Source organism: Protopterus annectens, chromosome 7.part1, assembly GCF_019279795.1.
Source record: "Protopterus annectens isolate FY-2018-M chromosome 7.part1, PAN1.0, whole genome shotgun sequence".
In the NCBI taxonomy this organism is placed as follows: domain Eukaryota; kingdom Metazoa; phylum Chordata; order Ceratodontiformes; family Protopteridae; genus Protopterus; species Protopterus annectens.
The window spans coordinates 305069692-305089272 of NC_056740.1; the positions used below are offsets into that span (position 1 = coordinate 305069692).

The following is a 19581-nucleotide window of genomic DNA, read 5'->3' on the forward strand; positions in this document are numbered from 1 at the left end:
GGTCAAGTGCTGATGACCTAGAGGAATTCATACATTTTGCGCATGAAACACAGGAGGGAAAAATTATAGTGTCTGGGGACTTACATTTACCAGAAACAGACTGGAATAATATTGATTCAGCAGCATTAGTAAGGAAACTATTCACAACATATGTTCAGGAACAACAATTGCTTCAGACTGTAAAAAAGAAAAACTACAAGGGAACCAAACATATTAGACATTGTTTGCGTTCCTAAAGAAATTACTGTTACTTCATGTCAGGTTTTACTACCATTGATGTGCAGTGATCATGGTGTTATAAAGGTTAATTTGTTGCTAGATAATTCTGCCAAACTGAAATCTAAAGCAATACACAGAAGATTACAGATTGCATGGAAGCAAAACAGTCACTGTGTGAAACTAACTGGCATGATGCATTCAATGGAAAAACTGCAGAAGGGATGTGGAGGGTTTTAAAAGAGAAATTGTTGAGTGCAAAAAAATCAAAAAAATGTTTAACATAAGGATCTAGGCTTACAACATCAGGGAGATATATTTCCATAAGAAAAATATACCTGATTAATGTGACAGACAAAAAAAAAGTAAGAAATGGAAAAGAGGTTGAACTACAACTTTGAAATGAAATAAACAAGATGGGTAAACAAATTAAGCATAGTGTCAGAAAAGATCATGAAAAATTATATAACGATTGAGCATAACAGGAAACAATTTTTATAGATACATAAGATGTGGAAGGAGTAAAGACATACAAATTGATAAACTGTGTGTAGATTCTAAAATTTATTCACAGACAACAGATTATAGCTATATTTACAAAATCTTATGCAAAACAGTTTGGTTCTACAGAGTGGGTGATACATTTTCTTAACTTCTAGGTAACCTCAGATACTGAAATCAAATTAAATTGTTTTGAAAAAGAACTATGCAAACTAGATCCAAACAAAGCACAGGGAGGAGATGGCATCAATAATAATGACCCGAGAACACTTTAGCAAAAAGTTACAGTACCATTATATCTGTTATTTACTAGCGCATATAAATATGGGGAGATTCCTCAAGATTGGAGACATGCGCTTAATTAAATCTGTCTTTAAGGAAAGGGGAGTAGGAGAAACCCAGAGTCATACAGACCCTTAAGCTTACTTTCATGTTGTGGATAAATAATGGAGAAGGTAATACTGGATAAGTTATTGTCAGAACTGGAACGGTTGGGACTTGAAACCATATATCAGCACGCATATTGTTGCCACCTGAAAAATGAAGTTCTGTAACAATAATAACAGCTAAGAATTAAAAATTCTTCTGTGATGTAATTTATATAAATTTAACTTCAGCATTTAATAATAGAGTTGTACACAAACACTGATCAATAAATCAGAACAACTACGTACTGATGTACTCTTGATAAGATGGATAGCAGTATGGCTTACAAATAGGAGATGGCACGTGTCATATAAATGTTGGACAGGTGGAATTCTTGGTTACAGTTAAGGTGTCCCACAGGAGTCTGTCCTAGGCCCATACTTGTTTAGACTGTATCTTTCAGACTGATCTTTTTCATCTGATGTATTCTACAGTCTGTATGCAGAGATTACCTGAAATTGGGTAAACTGATTATATGTAAAAGCACAAAATAACAAACCAAACAGAATCACCACGGCTTAAAGGCAAAACCAACTTTAATATAAAAAATGAGTAAGCGCTTTCACGACCTGTCGCTTCTTTAGACCCTCACAATAACAGCACCTGCTCCCTATTTAAAAACATGCATGCGTTTTTATTCATTGCAGAATTAATAAGTAACCTTTTGGTTCTGAAAGCTGGAATCTTCCCCTTGTTCCTTAGAGTGCAGTACTAGCAGAACTCCCATGGCACTTTTACATGTGCCATTATGGAAGAATTCTGCATTAACTAACTTAGCATATAGTACAAGAGGTTGTAGTTTATTGAACTTGTATAGCTAACAGCCTGATTTTGAAGACCGTGTGCTGTGGGTTTGTTGGGATTTCCTCTCCTGATATTCCTAGCGTGATACAAATCTCCCACAATGAGTCATTGGCTAATGAAGAGGGGAGCATGAAAGTTATACCTTTAACAACCACTTTTTTAGGATGGACAGTTGCAGCAGATTTTCCATTCTGAGAAGAACGACTGTTGGCTTTTTCACATGGAGTGATCATTTGTGTCGACAGCAAAGGCTTACTGGTTAAAGCTGAGATTGCAGCGCTAAGGGAGTCTCCACTGACTATTGACGAGACTCTCAAGGGAATAATAGCAATAGTAATAGTAACAGTAATAGTAATAGTAAGGAAAGAAAATGTCTCTTAAGCTATACAGACATAATTTTAGAATAGTAGTGTGTTGATTGAAGTAGCTGTTAAGTATTAGTTGGATAGATTAGTGACAAAAAGCCAAGAAAGAACCCTAAAAAATAAGTAAAAAAAAAAAAGAAAAAAGAAAAGCTAGGAAGTAGCAGTGCAGAGTTAATGTTTTGATTTCTGGCTGCTGGGAGCAGCTTGCATGTCTATTTTTGATTAACGTACACACATTTACAAGTTAGGAATTCCTTCATAGCAGCTAAATTTGAGAATAAAAAGAATAGAGAATATTGGAGATGGTGATTTTCTTCATTCCCTCAAGATGACTGTAAGCTTCAATGTCAGCGGCTCAACAACTAGAATACTTGCCTTTGGTGCTGGAAGATCCAAAGGCTGGAGGTATTGTTCCCACTTCAGGTGATTGATTCCATTACTGACACTGCAACATTAACATCCTTAGGAGGAGGTGTTAAACTGAAGCTCCATCTGCTGAATTGGTTATAGGTCATGTGGATGTAAAAAATCCAACAGCACTTATAGAAAAAACAGTAGGGAAATTTCCCTGGTATTCTGGCCAAATTTCTTGGTAATCGATTTAAATACTACCTTGTATCTTCCCTAAAAAGAATCCACCACTCTAGTTGGAGTAACCGAGATAGCAACATATAAGTAAATAAATGAAATAAATAAACACATTAGAAAATGAGAGGAAATTGAAGAATGCAAAGTAAATGTTAATTTCATTGTGTACTGTGAAGGCACCGGTGCAGGGAATCAGATTAACTGTAGAAATAGTTAAATGGAAATTGAGAGTTAAACTGGTGCAGTTGAGGTTAAGGAAGACATTGTTTAAGAGATGTTTTGTTAGTATACTCTAAGTGACCTTCTTAGATCACTCAGAGAATCAATAATTAACTTTGAAAAAGAAATGGAATTTAGCTGTGAGGCAGGGAAATCTAAATACATTAAATAAATAGGGTTAAAGTCAAATAGCTGCTCACAAGCATTAAAGCACTAACGTTTGAAAAGTACTAAACATCAAGTATAGCTGTTTGCCTTTTTTGTGTTTTCTTTTTGTTTTTTAAGTCTTCTCTTTTTCCTTCAAGGCTGGTCTGTGACAATTTTTTTGGTCAACAGTTTAATGAACACATGGCTGGTCTTAGACAGAGCCAAACTAGGCACCCCCAGGGTACTTTTCTTGCTTTTCTTGTAGTTTGTTTTAGGTATGTATGAGTGTATGTACATATGTATGTATGTATTTATTTATTTTTATAACAAAGAAAAGCATTATTTCTTACTGTAGAAACAAATAAATAATGGAAAAGTGCCCCAATAAGAGCAGTAAGAGCAGCACTGTAGAGAGGAAATATGGGAGATTTGGCTAATTGCTCATTATAGCCACTGTCTACCAAGACAATGAATCAGGTAGATTGTAGGTGGGACAGAGCAAGAAGTCAAACAAATTCAAAACACAGGGAGACCAACGCAAAGCAACAGCTCGGCAGTGGTTGATTATGTCTAGTATTTTTGTTTTTTTTTTGTTATTGACAGATAAACATGATTGGGGGGTGGCTGACTAGTCCTCAACTATCCCTGATTTTGCAAAATGTGCCTAATTTTGCTTACCCTGTCCCTGGCCTCAGCATAACTCTTGACTGTCCAGCGTTTTGGTCTGTTCCACATAAAATTTGTGTTTTACTGACAAATCTTTGAGGACAGAAGTCACTGAATACCATCAGACATTTCAGTGTCAGACTTCATATTCTTCAGAAAGGGCATGCTAATGACTCATCTTACTGTACCTAAAAAGAAAAAGCAGTACATTAATGAGCTCTTGCTGATACCACAGGCTCAGGCAGTGCCTCTGTTGCTAGTAGGTGATTCTGTTGTGGCCAACCATTGTTCCTCAGACCATAGTGAAGAAGGGATTGAAGCTGATTGATGTTATGTTGTCACATCTGTCCTTCATTCTTGCTGGTTGGGTTCGGAGCTGAAACTCGGCTCTGACTCGGCCTTATACTAAAGCTCAAGAGCTTCTACTGGCTCGAGGCTGAGTCCTATCCCATGGTGCTTAGCGACTGTTCCACAGATCTCGTTTGCCGGTTGAAGCTTCGGGATTGCCTTCACTGGCTCAGGCTTGTAAAATTTTATATTTTATATCTTTATACCAGTTACTTTCTAATTATTAACTATTATTACTTACTAGTTTTGTCGTAATAGCCTTGTGCTATTTTTTCACTTTCAAATCTTGTATTTTTACCTTTGCGGCTGTTTTTTCATTGGGCCTTGTTGTCTCTTCAAGAATCCGTGTAAATTAGAGGATTCTTGTCCCTTCTCTTCCTGTGTTATGAGTCACCATTTAAGTTAGAGGCATGTCCTCTGGTTGAGGAGATAGTCGTTTAACTTAGAGACTTCTCCTCCTTCCTTTCCTCCTCTTCTCTTATAAAAAAAATAAAATATATATATATGTGTATATATATATATATATATATATATATATATATATTTAGATACCTTTCTGTTTTTTGCTATCTTTCTCTTTCCATTAAAGATATATGTTTTTTTGTTACATATATAGAGTGTTTTTTTTTTCCTTATAGCTAGTCATGTCTAAGGAACCAGCTAAGGAACACAAGTCAGGATTTGCAAAGTGCGATTCCTGCACTCAAAAAATGTCCATTACTGACAGACACACTAGTTGTGTGTACTGTCTGGGACCACTCTATCTCCAAGATTTCTGCTCTGTCTGCCATAGTTTTAGCACCAGGGTCTTGCAGGAAAGGAGGAATAAGCTCATATTAAGGGGCTTATTAAAAGTAGACGAAGGAAATCACACAAAAAAAGATATGACTAAAAAGGCTGCTTTATCAGCTCCGGTGTCTGAGCCGGCAAGCAGCACCAAACTTGATACCTCCACAGCTCTGAAAGTTGCCGGGCCCAAAAAACATGGTTCTCCCTTGGTTCCATTTATTTCATTGGAACCGTTGCGGAGCCGGAAACGGAGTCGGTCACCGTCCTTGGAGCCTGTTCACTCGGTGCCACTATCTCCTTTACCACAGTCGGTGGCAGGTAGCCACAAATCTTTGAGTCATTCCTGTAGATCCTCCAGGCTGTCAGATGATGACATGGAGCGGGTAGTGAAGAGGTTGCTTCGGACCCGGGCCCTAGCAGAAATTCTCTCAAGCCCAGCCCATTGGATCATGGAGGTGACAACGGTGACCCCAACTATGCCGATTCCTCCTCCAACTCGAATGAGTTTGGATCCAGAGAGTATGGAAGTTGTTGTGCTGGAACCTTCAGAGCCAGTAATCACTACTGATATATTGGCTCTGATGTCTGCTCTGGTTTCCTCGATGCTTTCGTCCGAGGGACCTGGGGGCTGACCTTCCCTGGTTGACTCCAGGGGGGAGAGTCGAGTTGGACCTTTGTCGGAACTGACTTTCTCACTTGGCGCCTCGGCTCAGGTGAGTTCGGCTCCCACATCTGCCTTGGAGCCACCTTCCTTGGTGCCGCAGAGATCTCACGGCCTCTCGGGGCCAGAGTCTCTTTCAGCCCAGAACATCGGTGGCTTCGAGGTGATGTGGAGTGTGCTCTCCACTGAGTCTGCTCCACCTTTGGCTCCAGCCTCTCTTCCCCCTAGGGGACCGGTGTCCACCTCTTCATTACCCCTCCGTCACCCACAGAGTAGAGAGCCAGTGGCCCAGGAAGCCACAATGGGTGGATCCTCCTCCTCTTCTGATACCTCCCCGGAGCAACCCCCTAAGAGGAAGCACATAGACTTCCCTGAGTCTGTCACTTCTGATACTGACTTAGAGGATTCAGAAGGGTCCCCACGGTCACCTCTGAGGATATCTCCTTTTCAGATATCCTGGAGATCCTTAAGCAGAGGGGTGGCTGGAAGTCCCTTTCCCCTTCTGAAGATGAGTCAGTATACCTGGAGGTATTTGGCTTTCGCCCCTCCATCTCTTGGGTGTCTCCAACTTTTGACCCACTTCTGGGTTTGGTGAGTCGAAAGGTGTGGGACTCTCTGGACTCAGTGGACCCCATTCTGAGGAGGCATAATAAATTCATTACAGCCCCAGAAGATAGGCAGTATTTCACAAAAGGGGTTCCTGTAGATGCAATGGTGGTGGCAGCGGCCACAAAGAAAGAGCTAGCTGAAACTTCTGTATCTCTCCATCCACCAAACAAGGATTCTCGTACGATGGACAGATACGGGAAGCATATGTTCTCCACAGCAGCCTTTACCTTGCTGTCGCTGAATTATTTGTCGCATTTCACACGACTTCAGAGAGATCTCCTAAAAGAGCTAGGAGATACCCTGCAAGGTGCTACAGCCCAGGACTTATCTGATAAGGTTAATTCCCAGCTTGCAACCCTAACCTCCATCTTTAACTCCTCCGTGTGCCTCATATCTTATGGAGCGTGCAGGGCAGCACGCACAGGAATAGCTCTTCGTAGGCATTCCTGGGTGTGCCTTTGTGAGTTTGCCGAACTCTTCTGGTCTTCCTTTATTGACACTCCCTTTGATGGCTCATCATTGTTTGGGCTGAAAGTGAAATAAACTCTCACCAGGAGTCAACAAGATGGTAAGACTCTGTCTACCATTGAAGTCCATCTTTCCACCCCTACCAGACCTTATCCTAAAGGTCAAAAGAGTGGGAAAATGTGGTTCCGTAAGGCCAAAGAAGCCTTATCTGACACTCCTGGTGATCCTTCCCCCAGGGGCAGAGGGGGAATAACGGAGGAATCTGCCCACGTGGCAGAGGGGGCCACATAACCAGGGTGACGGAGATATGATGTTCATCGTGTTACCCTGCTGCAGTCATCACACTTGGGTTATCCTGTCGTCAGGCAGTCCCGCAGTCGGCTGGAATTCCAAAGTCTTGGTCCGGCGTCGGTTGCTGTAGCTTCTTCCCTGACGTCAGTGTGCCAGGGGTATATATAATGCATCCAACGCCATTTTCTTCAGTCTTTCTTGCCGCACGGTGCCTGAAGCAGAAGCAGTTCGCAAGTGCCGGTCGGCCGACTCCTGAGATTTTCGAAGTCAAATTTCAGATCCGAAGTCTTCAGTAAAGCTAAGTACCCCATTGGGGAAACTTTTCTTGCCTCAGACCGATGTCAGAAAAAGTTAACAATTGTATTTCTTGTGGGAAGCAAATACCTCATAAGGATTTTCACTCTTACTGAATACCTTGCCTAGGCCCAGACCACGCCGTCACTGGTTGTCGTTTTTGTGCTAGGTTTAATAAGCGTACTATAAAAAGATGTTTTGATTTCGCACAACACTACTTCTGTAGAAAATTTAACTACACAATGCCGTCGGAGCAACCGACTACCGGCGTGCACAAAAAATGCAAGGATAAGGGCAGGCAGCCTAAGCCCAAGCCAGACTCCGAGGCCTCGGCTGGACCAGTCTCCGGTTCACCAGTCTTCAGTGAGGCTCCGACGCAGCCCCTGACTACCGCAGATTTGGAACCCGAGACCGCTTCAGAGCCTTTGGCGGAGAGCGCTAGGCCGACGCAGCCATTTTGTTCAGCCCCTACCGATGACTCTGCAGAAAGAGATGTCGGTGCTGCAGAAACACCTTCAGGTTCTGAAGGCGTCTTCAGACCGACGACGCTCACCATAAAAACGTATCCTAAGCTTAAGACTCCTATTAAACCTAAAAAGACTGCACTTCAGTCTCCAGTTCAAGGCCCCATGCCTAAGAAACAGATGCTTAAAATGGCTGAAGATTTGATCTCTTTAATCAGGGGTTCCCAACCCCCACCTGACAAAAGGCCTAGACAAGAGGAAGATTATGCCTCCTCTGATCAAGTGTCTATTTCCTCAGCCTCCTCTGAGGACCAAGATTACTCCTTCTCCCCTTATGAGGATTCTATTCCCTCAGCTTCTCCTCCTGAAGACTACTCCTTTGGGGAAACTTTACACACTATGAGGGAACATTACAGAGTAGTCCTGACTCAAAGAAAAGGCTCGGAGAGTTTCTTTTACTCCCCCAGCACAGACCACAAGCCATCCCCCCAGTTTTAGACATTGTGGATGATGTTTACTTAGACTCTAGTTTGAACCCAGATTCTCTGCCTCCTGATCCAGCCAAACCAGACAGATACTATAGAGTGCCTGATTCCCACAAATTCCTTTATAAAAGCCCTGCTGCTGATCCAGAGACTATCTCCCAGGGTCCCAAAGGGGCTAAGGCTTCTATGGCAAAAAATCCTGTACCCTCCGAAAGGGACTCCAGAGCCCTAGAAAGGTGGGGGAAAAAGGTTTACACCTCAGCCACTCTAGCTATGAGAGCACTAAATTGCCAATTTCACATGCTAAAATATCAGCAATTTCTTATGTCTCAGCTAAAACAAAAAATGAGCACATTCCCTCAACAGTCTGAATTGAAAGAAATGCAGGATCTGTTGCATGCAGCTGAACAGGTGGGCAAACGTACTTTACAATGTGGTTTTGATTCTTTGGAGGCTTCCTGCAGAGCAGCTGTCTTTGGGTCTGTTATACGTAGACATGCTTGGTTAAAGGAACAAATTCTGCCTGATCATGTTAAAGCAAAGCTTCTAGATGCTCCCTTACAGCAGGATGTTCTATTTGGAGTTAAGGCAGAAGAAGTCTTAAAGAAAATGGAGGATAAGGCAAAATCTATGCAGACAGTCAAAGATTTTCTACAGGTACAGCCCCCTCACTTCAGCAGAAATTGGCCAACTAAAAATTGGTCCTTTCCAGCTACTGACAGACCACAGAGGGGTAAATACAGACGTCCAAGAGGCAGAGGACAACCACAAGCCCAATACAAACCTCAACAATGGGGCACTGCAACACAGAAGGGAGGAGAAGACAGGCCCCAATCTACCAGAAGGCAAACTCAATGACTTGCACCTCATCTGACCAAGCAACACTCTCTTGGCAGCTCCCTTGGGAGGAAAACTCGCACTTTTTTCAGACAACTGGCATATTGTCACAAAGGACAAATGGGTCCTAGACATAATTTCCCGAGGATACAGATTCCATTTCCACACCTTGCCAATGAAAAGAGGAATGCCAAATCTGCCACAAAATCAATGGGCAGAGGCACAAAAACAAATTACAGCTCTCATGGATATGAGAGCCATTCAGCTGGTACCTACACGAGAGCAAGGCCAAGGATTTTACTCAAGACTCTTTCTAGTCCCCAGAAAGGACAATGCCTGGAGACCAATTCTGGACCTTTCAATTCTAAACACCTTCTTACAAGTACCCAAATTCAAGATGCTAACACTACAGCAGCTTCTTCCCATGTTTGGCAAGAAAGCATGGCTAGTAACGTTGGACCTCAAAGAGGCGTACCTGCATGTCCCTATCAGACAAAGTTGCAGAAGATATCTCCCGTTTCATTGCAGGTTCAACCCATTACCAGTTCTCTGCACTGCCCTTTGGCTTATCTACTGCGCCCAGGGTCTTCACAAAATTCCTGGCACCAGTAATTGCATACTACAGACAAAGAGAAATTCAAATATACCCATACCTGGATGACTGCCTTATCCAAGCAGAAAGCAAGGACATCCTCTTACAATATCTGGCTTTTGTAAAACATCTTCTAAGTTGCCTGGGGTACACAGTAAACAAAAAGAAATCAAAACTAGTACCTTCACAAAATATGACATTCCTGGGTGCCAGCTTGAATACAATGGCCCAGAAGGCTTATCTGATGCCAGACAAACAACTACAACTGACTCAATATTTCAAAACAATGGCAACAAAGACCCTACTCCCTGCAAGAAAAATTCTGCAGGCCTTGGGCTTCATGGCATCTTGCATACTACTAATACCATTTGCAAAGCTGCATATGAGGAAATTACAGTGGTACCTAAAAAGTGTATGGTCTCAACACAGCCACAGCTTGGACACGATGATACCTCTCATTCCTTGCCTACAACAGGAGTTTCTATGGTGGTCACAGGCATGTCACTTGCAGGCAAGCAATGACCTTGTGGAACACAGCACTGGCTTACCAAGTTCAGTTACAAGCTCAATTCCTGCCAGGAAAAGAGAAGACATTGGCAGACGACCTCAGCAGAAACATCATGGATCCCCACGAGTGGAAACTGGATCCACAAGTATTTGCAATGATAACTCAAAAATGGGGCCTTCCTGACATAGACCTGTTTGCCAGCCCCCAAAACTATCAGCTAACAAAATTTTGTACAAGGACACTTCACCGTCAAGCTTGGAAAGTGGACGCAGTCTCATTCAGTTGGAAAAACCTGACAGTATATGCCTTCCCTCCATTGCCTCTCCTCACAAAGGTGCTTCTAAAAATCAGAAGGGAGAGACCATGACTGATACTCATAGCCCCAGACTGGCCACACCAGTACTGGTACCCACTATTAAGGAATATGGTCCAGGGCCCACCTTGGATATTGCCACAAATTGCTCATTTGCTCACACAGCAAAACAGTCAGATTCTACACAGCCAGCTCAAAACCTTAAATCTGGCTGCATGGCAAATCAACTAAGCATCCAGCCAGCTCCTCTTTCCCAAGCAGTTATAGATGGTCTTCTGGAAGCTAGGAGGCCCAGCACCAGGAAGGCCTACTCGGACAAATGGAAAAGATTTTGTTCCTGGAACCAAGCTAAAAGGCCAAAACACACCTTTACCAAACACTACCACTTTACTCTAAGACTAGAGCTGGCTTCGCCACTGCAGTTCTGCAGGGCCTTCTAGCCTCCTCTAACCCTCTATGAATCCTCCACCCATCCTTAGCTTTGGGATTCTACCCAAGTATGATGACTGCAGCAGGGTAGCACGATGAACATAGTACAGTTTTGTACCTACCATAAATGTAGATGTTCGAGTGTACATCCTGCTGCAGTCCAGGTTACCCCCCTTCCATCCCCTCTGATCTAACTGGCTAAATCTCTACAAAACCTTCCTGATGTATTTGCTTATAGCTAGAGGGATTTTGTGTTTGTGCTAAAACTTCATAAATTGATACTAATTACTGACCACCTTTTTGGGGGCACCTGACATCTGGGGCAAGAAAAACTGAAGGAAATGGCGTTGGATGCATTATATATACCCCTGGCGCACTGACGTCAGGGAAGAAGTGACAGCAACCGACGCCGGACCAAGACTTTGAAATTCCGGCTGACTGCGGGACCGCCTGACGACAGGATAACCCAAGTGTGATGACTGCAGCAGGGTGTACACTCGAACATCTACATTTATGGTAGGTACAAAATTGTACTTTCTCTGTTAGGCCTTTCCAGCACTCCTGAAAGGAGGCCCGCCTGTCCACCTCTGGAGGCAGTCAGGGGGAGACTTTTGCTGTACCCAGAAGCTTGGCAAAGTTTGACTCAAGACAAATGGGTACAGTCCATTATATCCAGGGGTTACAGCATTCCCTTTCAGTGTCCACCTCATCCGCCAAAGTTTATCCCAGACATTTCACCTGGTCAAAGAGATCAAGCAACACTAGAAATCCAAACGTTGCTAGAAAAAAAGAGTCATCCAAGAAGTCCCTGCAGACCAACTAGGGTCCGGAATTTACTCAAGGTTCTTTTTAGTTCCAAAAAAGACAGGGGACTGGAGACCCATAATGGATCTCAGCAGACTAAACAAGTCGGGGAAAAGGTCAAAGTTCCGGATGGTAACACTGCAGTCTATACTCCCATTTCTGGGAAAAGACAGTTGAATGTGCTCATTAGATCTTCAGGACGCATACTACCACATAAAGATTGACAGGCGCGCAAGAATATTTCTACGCTTTCGGCTGGGAGCCAGTCATTACCAGTTCAGAGCTCTGCCTTTTGGACTCACCACAGGGTGTTTACCAAATGCATGGCAGTAGTCACTGCTCATCTGAGACGTCAAGAATTCCAAGTGTTTCCATACTTGGATGACTGGCTCCTAACTGCCACCACCAAGCAGCTACTAATCAAAGCAGGTGACTACACCATCCATCTCTTTTCAAAACTAGGCATTACTATAAATGCTGAAAAATCTGCCTTGTTGCCATCACAGTGTATTACATTCATTGATGCAGATTTAAATACAAACGACATGTTGGCAAAGCTACCTCAAGAAAGGATCCAGACATTACGCAGTCAAGTGCTTATCTTACTCAACAAGAAAAGAGTACAGGCAAGATTTGTCCTCAAAGTCCTAGGCTCTATGGCAGTAACCATAACACTACTTCCCATGGCACGACTTCACTTGAGAATATTGCAGTGGCTACTCTTCGCCCAATGGTCCATGCAGGAGTTACCCATGTCTCACGAGATCCTTTTAACACACTCCTGCAAGAACGATCTACTTTGGTGGGTTCAATCCACTCAGGTAGCAACGGACAGACCATTTGTACTTCCCCAACCTGTCGCTACAGTAACCATGGACGTGTCCCAGATAGGGTGGGGGGGTTATCTGGGACATATGGTCCAAGGGGTTTGGAAAGATCACGAGTACCATTTGGATATCAATGTCCTAGAGATGAGGGCAGTGCTTCTGGCATTGCAAGCATTTCAGAACTCTCTTCCCCTGGGGACTATTGCAATTCAGACAGATAATATTTCAATGGTATGGTACATCAACAAATGGGGGAACCAGATCCTACCCCCTATGTCGAGAGGCCCAGAGAGTTTGGCAATGGGCGATATCTTCTCAATGCTTTCTGATAGCAACGCATATCCCAGGGAAATCCAGCATTATAGCAGACAGGCTAAGCAGAGCGATTCTCATGCCTCACGAGTGGTCCCTCAATCAGGAAGTTGCGAATCAAATTTTTCACAAATGGAGCCAGCCTTACCGCGACCTGTTTGCCACTCCCTTCAGTACCAAATGTAGCAACTACTTTGCCCTAATCTCCCCTCCGGGAGGGTCACCAAGGGATGCACTGGTTCACTATTGGCCTCTGGGACTTCTTTATGCCTTTCCCTCCTTTCCCTTGATTCCAAAGGTTATCCAGAAAGCAAAGTTGTTGAGTCGCAGGTTAATTCTCATTGCGCCATACTGGCCTTGTCAGATTTGGTTCCCCTTTCTTTGGCCCTACCTTCAGGAGGACCCATGGATCCTGGACCCAGTGCCGGATCTTCTGACACATCAGTCAGGAACGCTCCATCCTCTCCTCCACACCCTCAAGCTGACAGCTTGGCTGCTCCACTTCCGATCTTAGCCAGGCTTCCGGAATTGTCCCCTGCAGTTCATCACATTCTATTCTCCTTGCACAAGCAGACGATTAGGAAACTCTGTGCAAGCAAATGGAAGAGGTTCTCTTGTTGGGCTAACAAAAAACATATAGATCCCTTTACAGCATCTATAACTGCAATTCTGGAATTTTTAACAGAAACTTTTAATCAAGGAGCAGCGGCAGCCACTATTAGAGTTGAGTTAGCTACTATTTCTAATTATCATGTGGGAGAATCGGGATCAGTCTAATGTCCCATAGACTATGCAAAGCTTTCCTCAAGAGTACTTTTCTGTTAAAACAACCCTTCAGAGAACCTCCTCCTCCTTGGGACCTCAATCTAGTATTCTCATCTTTGATCCTGCGTCCTTTTGAACCAGCATCATCTTGTTCATTTAAATTTTTATCTTGGAAATCACTCTTCCTGACAGCAGTTACTTCAGCCAGGAGCGTATCAGAGTTGCAAGCCTTGTCTGTCTGTCCACCTTATTTGATCTTCCACAAAGATAGAATTTCCCTCAGAACAAATCCTTCCTTCTTACTGAAAGTTTGTTCTCAAGCGAATGTAAACCAAAATACAGAATTACCAGTGTTTTTTCCTAACTATGGCAACAAGGCAGAGTATAAACTCCACCAACTGGATGTCCATAGACAGTTGCGTTTTTACTTGCATAGGACCAAAGAATTCAGAAAGTCAGACCAATTGTTTTTTTCCTATTCAGAAAATAAAAAAGGTTTGGCAATCTCAAAAGTTAACTTGTCCAAATGGCTTACTGAGACCATCACATATGTCTATGATTCCCACAATAAAGAACCACCATGGAAAATCAAAGGGCATTCAACTAGAGCGGTATCTACCGCCATTGCCTTTCAATCCAGACTTCCATTAGATTCAATTTGTGCTGCTGCTACATGGGTTAACCCTCATACCTTTATTACTCATTACAAAGTAGATGTGACCTGTTGGAACAGGGCATCCTTTGGTTCTACTGTCCTGAAGAGTTTATTCCCTTGAGCCATCCAAGAAAAAGGTGCTGGGGACTCTGTCCCAACCAGCAAGAATGAAGGCGAGATGGGACAACATAACATAAAGAAGTTATGCACTCACCATAACGTTCCATGTTTGTTGCCCAGTATCTCGCCTTCAGTCTTCCATCTTTCCCAGCCATCCCCCACCTGGAGGATGTAGAGGATATTTCTCATAAATTGGCAGATAAGGTCTGATTCCCTTCTTGCCCTTTCTTGTTAAGTTTATGACAGTATGTTTCAGATATTATCCTTTTGGATACTGAATATATAATAGGAATCTTTCTCCCTCAAACGAGATCTGGGGAGCAGCAGCTAAGTACCCTGGGATAGGCCTCAGCCTCGAGCCAGTAGAAGCTCTCGAGCTTTAATATAAGGCCAAGTCAGAGCCGAGTTTCGGCTCTGAACCCAACCAGCAAGACTGAAGGCGAGATACTGGACAACAAACATGGAACGTTATGGTGAGTACATGACTTCTTTTTTGTAAAAAAAAAAAAAAAAAAAAAAGAGGGACTTGTGGTTAAATTCTGAATTTTGTTTTGTATTTTATGTGTGTGATAACTGGAAATAAATGCAAAATGACATTACAAATGGAACCACAGAAATTAACATTATCCCCTTGCTTGCCTCAGGTGCCTATGACAGCATTCAGAAATCCTATGACCAGTCAAGAGCAGCAGAAAGAAAAGCAAATGACTCGACTGTTGGTACTCACAGTATAGTTGGCCAGTCTGCCAGTACCCGTGCCAAAACTGAACAGCTAATGTCTGAGAAGAAAAATGATTTCAATCGGGCCAATGCTGCTAACAGACGTGCACTGAATGATTTGTCAGCTAGAGTGAACCTGCTGGACATAAAAACAATCAATGAGAAGGTAGGGTCATATACAGCTCTTTGTTTTGTGCATATAATTATTATGTTATCGAACAGTGAATTTTCTTTTGGTAACAGTGAATAAATTCAATATTATATATACATGTATGAGGGTTTACTATCAATTTTTCGATCGCAACTTGTGCGATTTACAAAATGTCGAGTGAGCCGTATGTCGACTCAAAACACTGACACAAGAAATGTCGGAACTTACATCAGCGAATGCAATACAGCATTCGCTGTTGTGAATTCCGACATTACAAGCCAGATCACACTATAATAGGGATCGGGAAATGTACCGTTACCCTCACTGTAGTACGATCCCGGAGTTTGTATGTATAAGTAGGGGGGGTGTGGGGGGCGCAGCGTAGTCTGGCAACTTTGAGAGGCAGACAGTCTCCGAGTTTACTTTTAGTTTGAAAATGTCGACATTGACATTTTTGGACATCTTGTTCGGCATTTTCTTCATTCGATGTGCGACCCGACATTTTGGTTCGACAATATCAGTTTTCAACTGTGTTACAGTCGAATAATTGATAGCAAACCATGTATGGTTATGTATATATTAATCATCAATGCAATAATCCTTTGTGCAATATGCTATACCTTAGTTGAAGTATCATAATGTGCAATGTCCCATGTCCAGGTGTGAGTGGTAATTAACACGAAAGGCTCACTGTTTCATGTCAGTACTGTGTGTGGCATCAAACTCATCTAATACTTTGGCTATGGTCAACATTGTACCTTTGTCAGTCATTGCTGTTATATATGTGGGGTAACATAAGTGAGCATAGTCTAAAATATCTAATTGTGTAATATTTTGTTTGGTCTATGTTTATCTGTACAGCTGTAACATAAGCAATTTCCTGTGGGATCGATAAAGTATTTCTGATATATATACACATACAATATATATCTACATGAAAGCAGGGAGGACATGCAGATTCTGCACAGAAGGCACCCCAGCCGAGAATTGAACCAGAGAACCTCTTGCTGTGAGGCGGGAATGCTACCGCTGAACCACTGCGCCATCCATTTATTTATTTATTTTGTTATATATACATAAATGTGTATATATATATATATATATACATATATATATATATATATATATAGATAGATATATAGAGATATATATATATGTATTTATATATATTTATAATATATTTATATACATTATTATTATATATATTTTTAATATAATTTATATATATATTATTATATATATTATATTATTATTCATTTATACGTCTGTGTGTTTGCACCCATGTGCAATTACATGTATATGGAGAGAAAGATGCATTTGCATGCATACATATATTCACTGCAGGCTTTTAGAAAGTACAGTTGTGTACACTTATCATAAATGTAGATGTTCGAGTGTATTCACTGTTGCAGTCATTACATTTGGGTAATCTGCTGGCAGGTTGCCCCCAGTCGGCCTGATTAACAAAGTCTTGGGTCCCTTCTTCCATGATGTCAGGTTGTCAGGGGTATAAAACATGCAGCCAACTCCATTACATCAGTTTTTCTTGCCCCAGATGTCAGGTGCCCCCCTAATGGGGAGCAAATAAACATAAAAACACAAAGGTATACCTCCAACAAAAAGCAAATACACCAAAAAGGCTTTTAAGCATAGTAAAGGAAAGTAGAGGTATAGCCAGAAAAAGTTAGAGGGCTGGAGGGAGGGTAACCAGGACTGCAGCAGTGAATACACTCGAACATCTACATTTATGGTAAGTGTACACAACTGCACTATGTTCTTCGTGTTTCACTGTTAGTCATTACATTTGGGTAGATTCCTAAAGCTATGGTTGGGAGGAGGAGTTTATACAGCATTAGGGCCAGCTATAAGGCCTGCAAGACAGCAGTGGCAAAGTCAGCTCTGGATTTAGAGAAAATTGGTAAATGATAATGCTTGGTGAAAGTATGTACAGAGCTCCAGGTAGCAGCTTCTAGGATGTCCCTGGTAGGAACACCTCTGAGAAAGGCTGCAGAAGTAGATGCAGCCCTGGTGGAGTGAGATCTGATCCCCTGGGGGATAGGTTTTCCATGGTGCTTATAGCAGAAATGAATGCAATGGCTTATCCATTTAGAAATGGTTTGTTTTGAAATAGCCTTCCCCTCTGCCCCTGCAGCAAATGCTACCAGCAGTTGTTCAGATTTTCTTTGAGGTTTAGTCCTGTCCAAGTAGAATATAAGTTGTCTGTGCACATCCAAGGAATGCAGAATCCGTTCCCCTTTGTTCAGTGGATTGGGAAAGAAGGTTGGCAAATGAATGGACTGATTAAGAGCCACACTGGAAACCACCTTGGGCATGAAGGATGGATTGGTCCTGAGAGATACCCTGTCCGCATGAAAGATGATGAAAGGCTCTACTGCCATAAGGGCCTGTAATTCAGATATCTTTCTAGCTGAAGTGATTGCTAAAAGGAAGGCTGTTTTCCAAGAAAGAAATTTTAAGTCTGCAGTAGCAGATGGCTTGAAAGGAGGTAGAGTGAGTTTCTCCAAAACAAAGTTAAGGTCACAGGCAGGGGTTGGAGCTCTCCTGGGTGGTTTCAAGTTTTTTGCCCCTCTGAGATACTGCTTGAGCAGAGGATGAGAGAAGAGGGGAGGTTCTGTGTTATAATTAGCTGAAATAGCTGGTGTGGATTTTAATGGAGGAAAAAGATAGGCCCTTGTGAAGCATCTCAGTTAAGTATTGCAAAATCTGAGGTAAATTGGGCAATGCTGTGCTCATCCCTTGAGATTGGTTCCAGGCACAGAATCTTTTCCATTTGTCAGCATAAGATTTTCTAGTACTAGGTCTCCTTGCCTCCAAGATGATATTCATCACAGGTTTGCTGAGGGATGATAAGGGTGAATTTAAGTGATTAGCCAGGCTGCAAGGTTCAATGTTGGAAGATGAGGGTGCAGAATTTGGTACTCCTGCTGAGACAGCAGGGGAAGGGGTCTGAGGCAGGTGCCATGGAGATAACTGCGACACACTGCGCAGGAGGGGGTACCAGTATTGCCGCGGCCAGTCTGGAGCAATCAAGATCATCCTTGGTTTGTCCTGTTTGACTTTTAGTAGAACTTTGGAGAGCAGAAGCAGTGGGGGGAAGGTGTAGACTGATAGGTTTTTCCAGCTGAAAGACAGAGCATCCACTTTCCAGGCTTGTTTGTGGGGAGTCCTTGTGCAAAACTTGTCCAACTGGTAGTTCTGGGGGGCGGCAAATAGATCTATGTCTGGGCTCCCCCATTCGCTTGTCAACATGTTGAAAATCCTTGGTTCCAGTTTCCACTCGTGTGGGTCCATGAGGTTTCTGCTTAGTCTGTCTGCCAGTGTATTCAATTTTCCTGGCAGGAATTGATCTTGTAGGTGCAATTGGTAGCTCAAGGCTGTGTTCCACAATGCCATGGCTAGTCTGCAGAAGGGGTAGGAATGTGTGCCCCCCTGCTTGTTTATGTACCACATAACCATGGTGTTGTCCGTCTTTACCATTAGTTGTCCTGGAAGAATGTAGTCCTTGAAGGCTGTCAGAGCATTCTATACAGCTAACATTTCTTTTTGATTGATATGTAGGTGCATTTGATTTGGGTTCCATTTGCTCTGAATGCACTTCCCTGCCAGATGAGCCCCCCATGCATAGTCTGATGCATCTGTAGTTAGGGTCTGGGTGGCAGGGGGTAGTGTGAATGGTAGTCCCTTGTTTTGGTGGCAGGCCTCTGCCCACCATTGGAACACCAGGCGTAGGCAAGGTATGATAGGAATCATTGTTTCCAGGCTGTGATAATGTTGACTCCATAGATTTTTTAGATGCCATTGTAGTTTCCTCATATCTTGCATATGAAATTAGAAGAATGCAGGAGGCCATGAACCCCAAGGCTTGCAGTATTTGTCTTGCAGATAGCAGGGTTTTTGTGGCTACTTGTTTGAAGTAAGTTACCAAATGAATTTGCTTTTCTGGCGTGAGGAAAGCCATCTGGGCAGTTGTATTCAAGCTTGCACCCAGGAATGTAATTTATTGACAGGGTACCAGTTGTGATTTCTTTTCGTTTATGGTGTACCCCAGACAAGTTAGAACCCTTTTTACAAATGCCAGATGATTTAAAAGTATGCCCTGGTTTTCTGCCTGAATTAGACAATCATCTAGGTATGGATATATTTGAATATTTCTTTGCCTGCAAAATGCAATAAATGGAGCCAGGCA

General features: G+C 42.6%; 1 protein-coding gene across 1 annotated transcript in view; it reads left to right on the plus strand.

Moving 5' to 3' along the window:
* Positions 1-19581, plus strand: part of LAMB2 (laminin subunit beta 2) — a 3750789-nt gene that overhangs the window by 3276460 nt on the left and 454748 nt on the right. The window contains exon 26 of the mRNA XM_044078730.1: positions 15148-15389. Coding sequence (XP_043934665.1) covers positions 15148-15389 — 242 coding nt within the window. The remainder of the gene's footprint in view (positions 1-15147; positions 15390-19581) is intronic.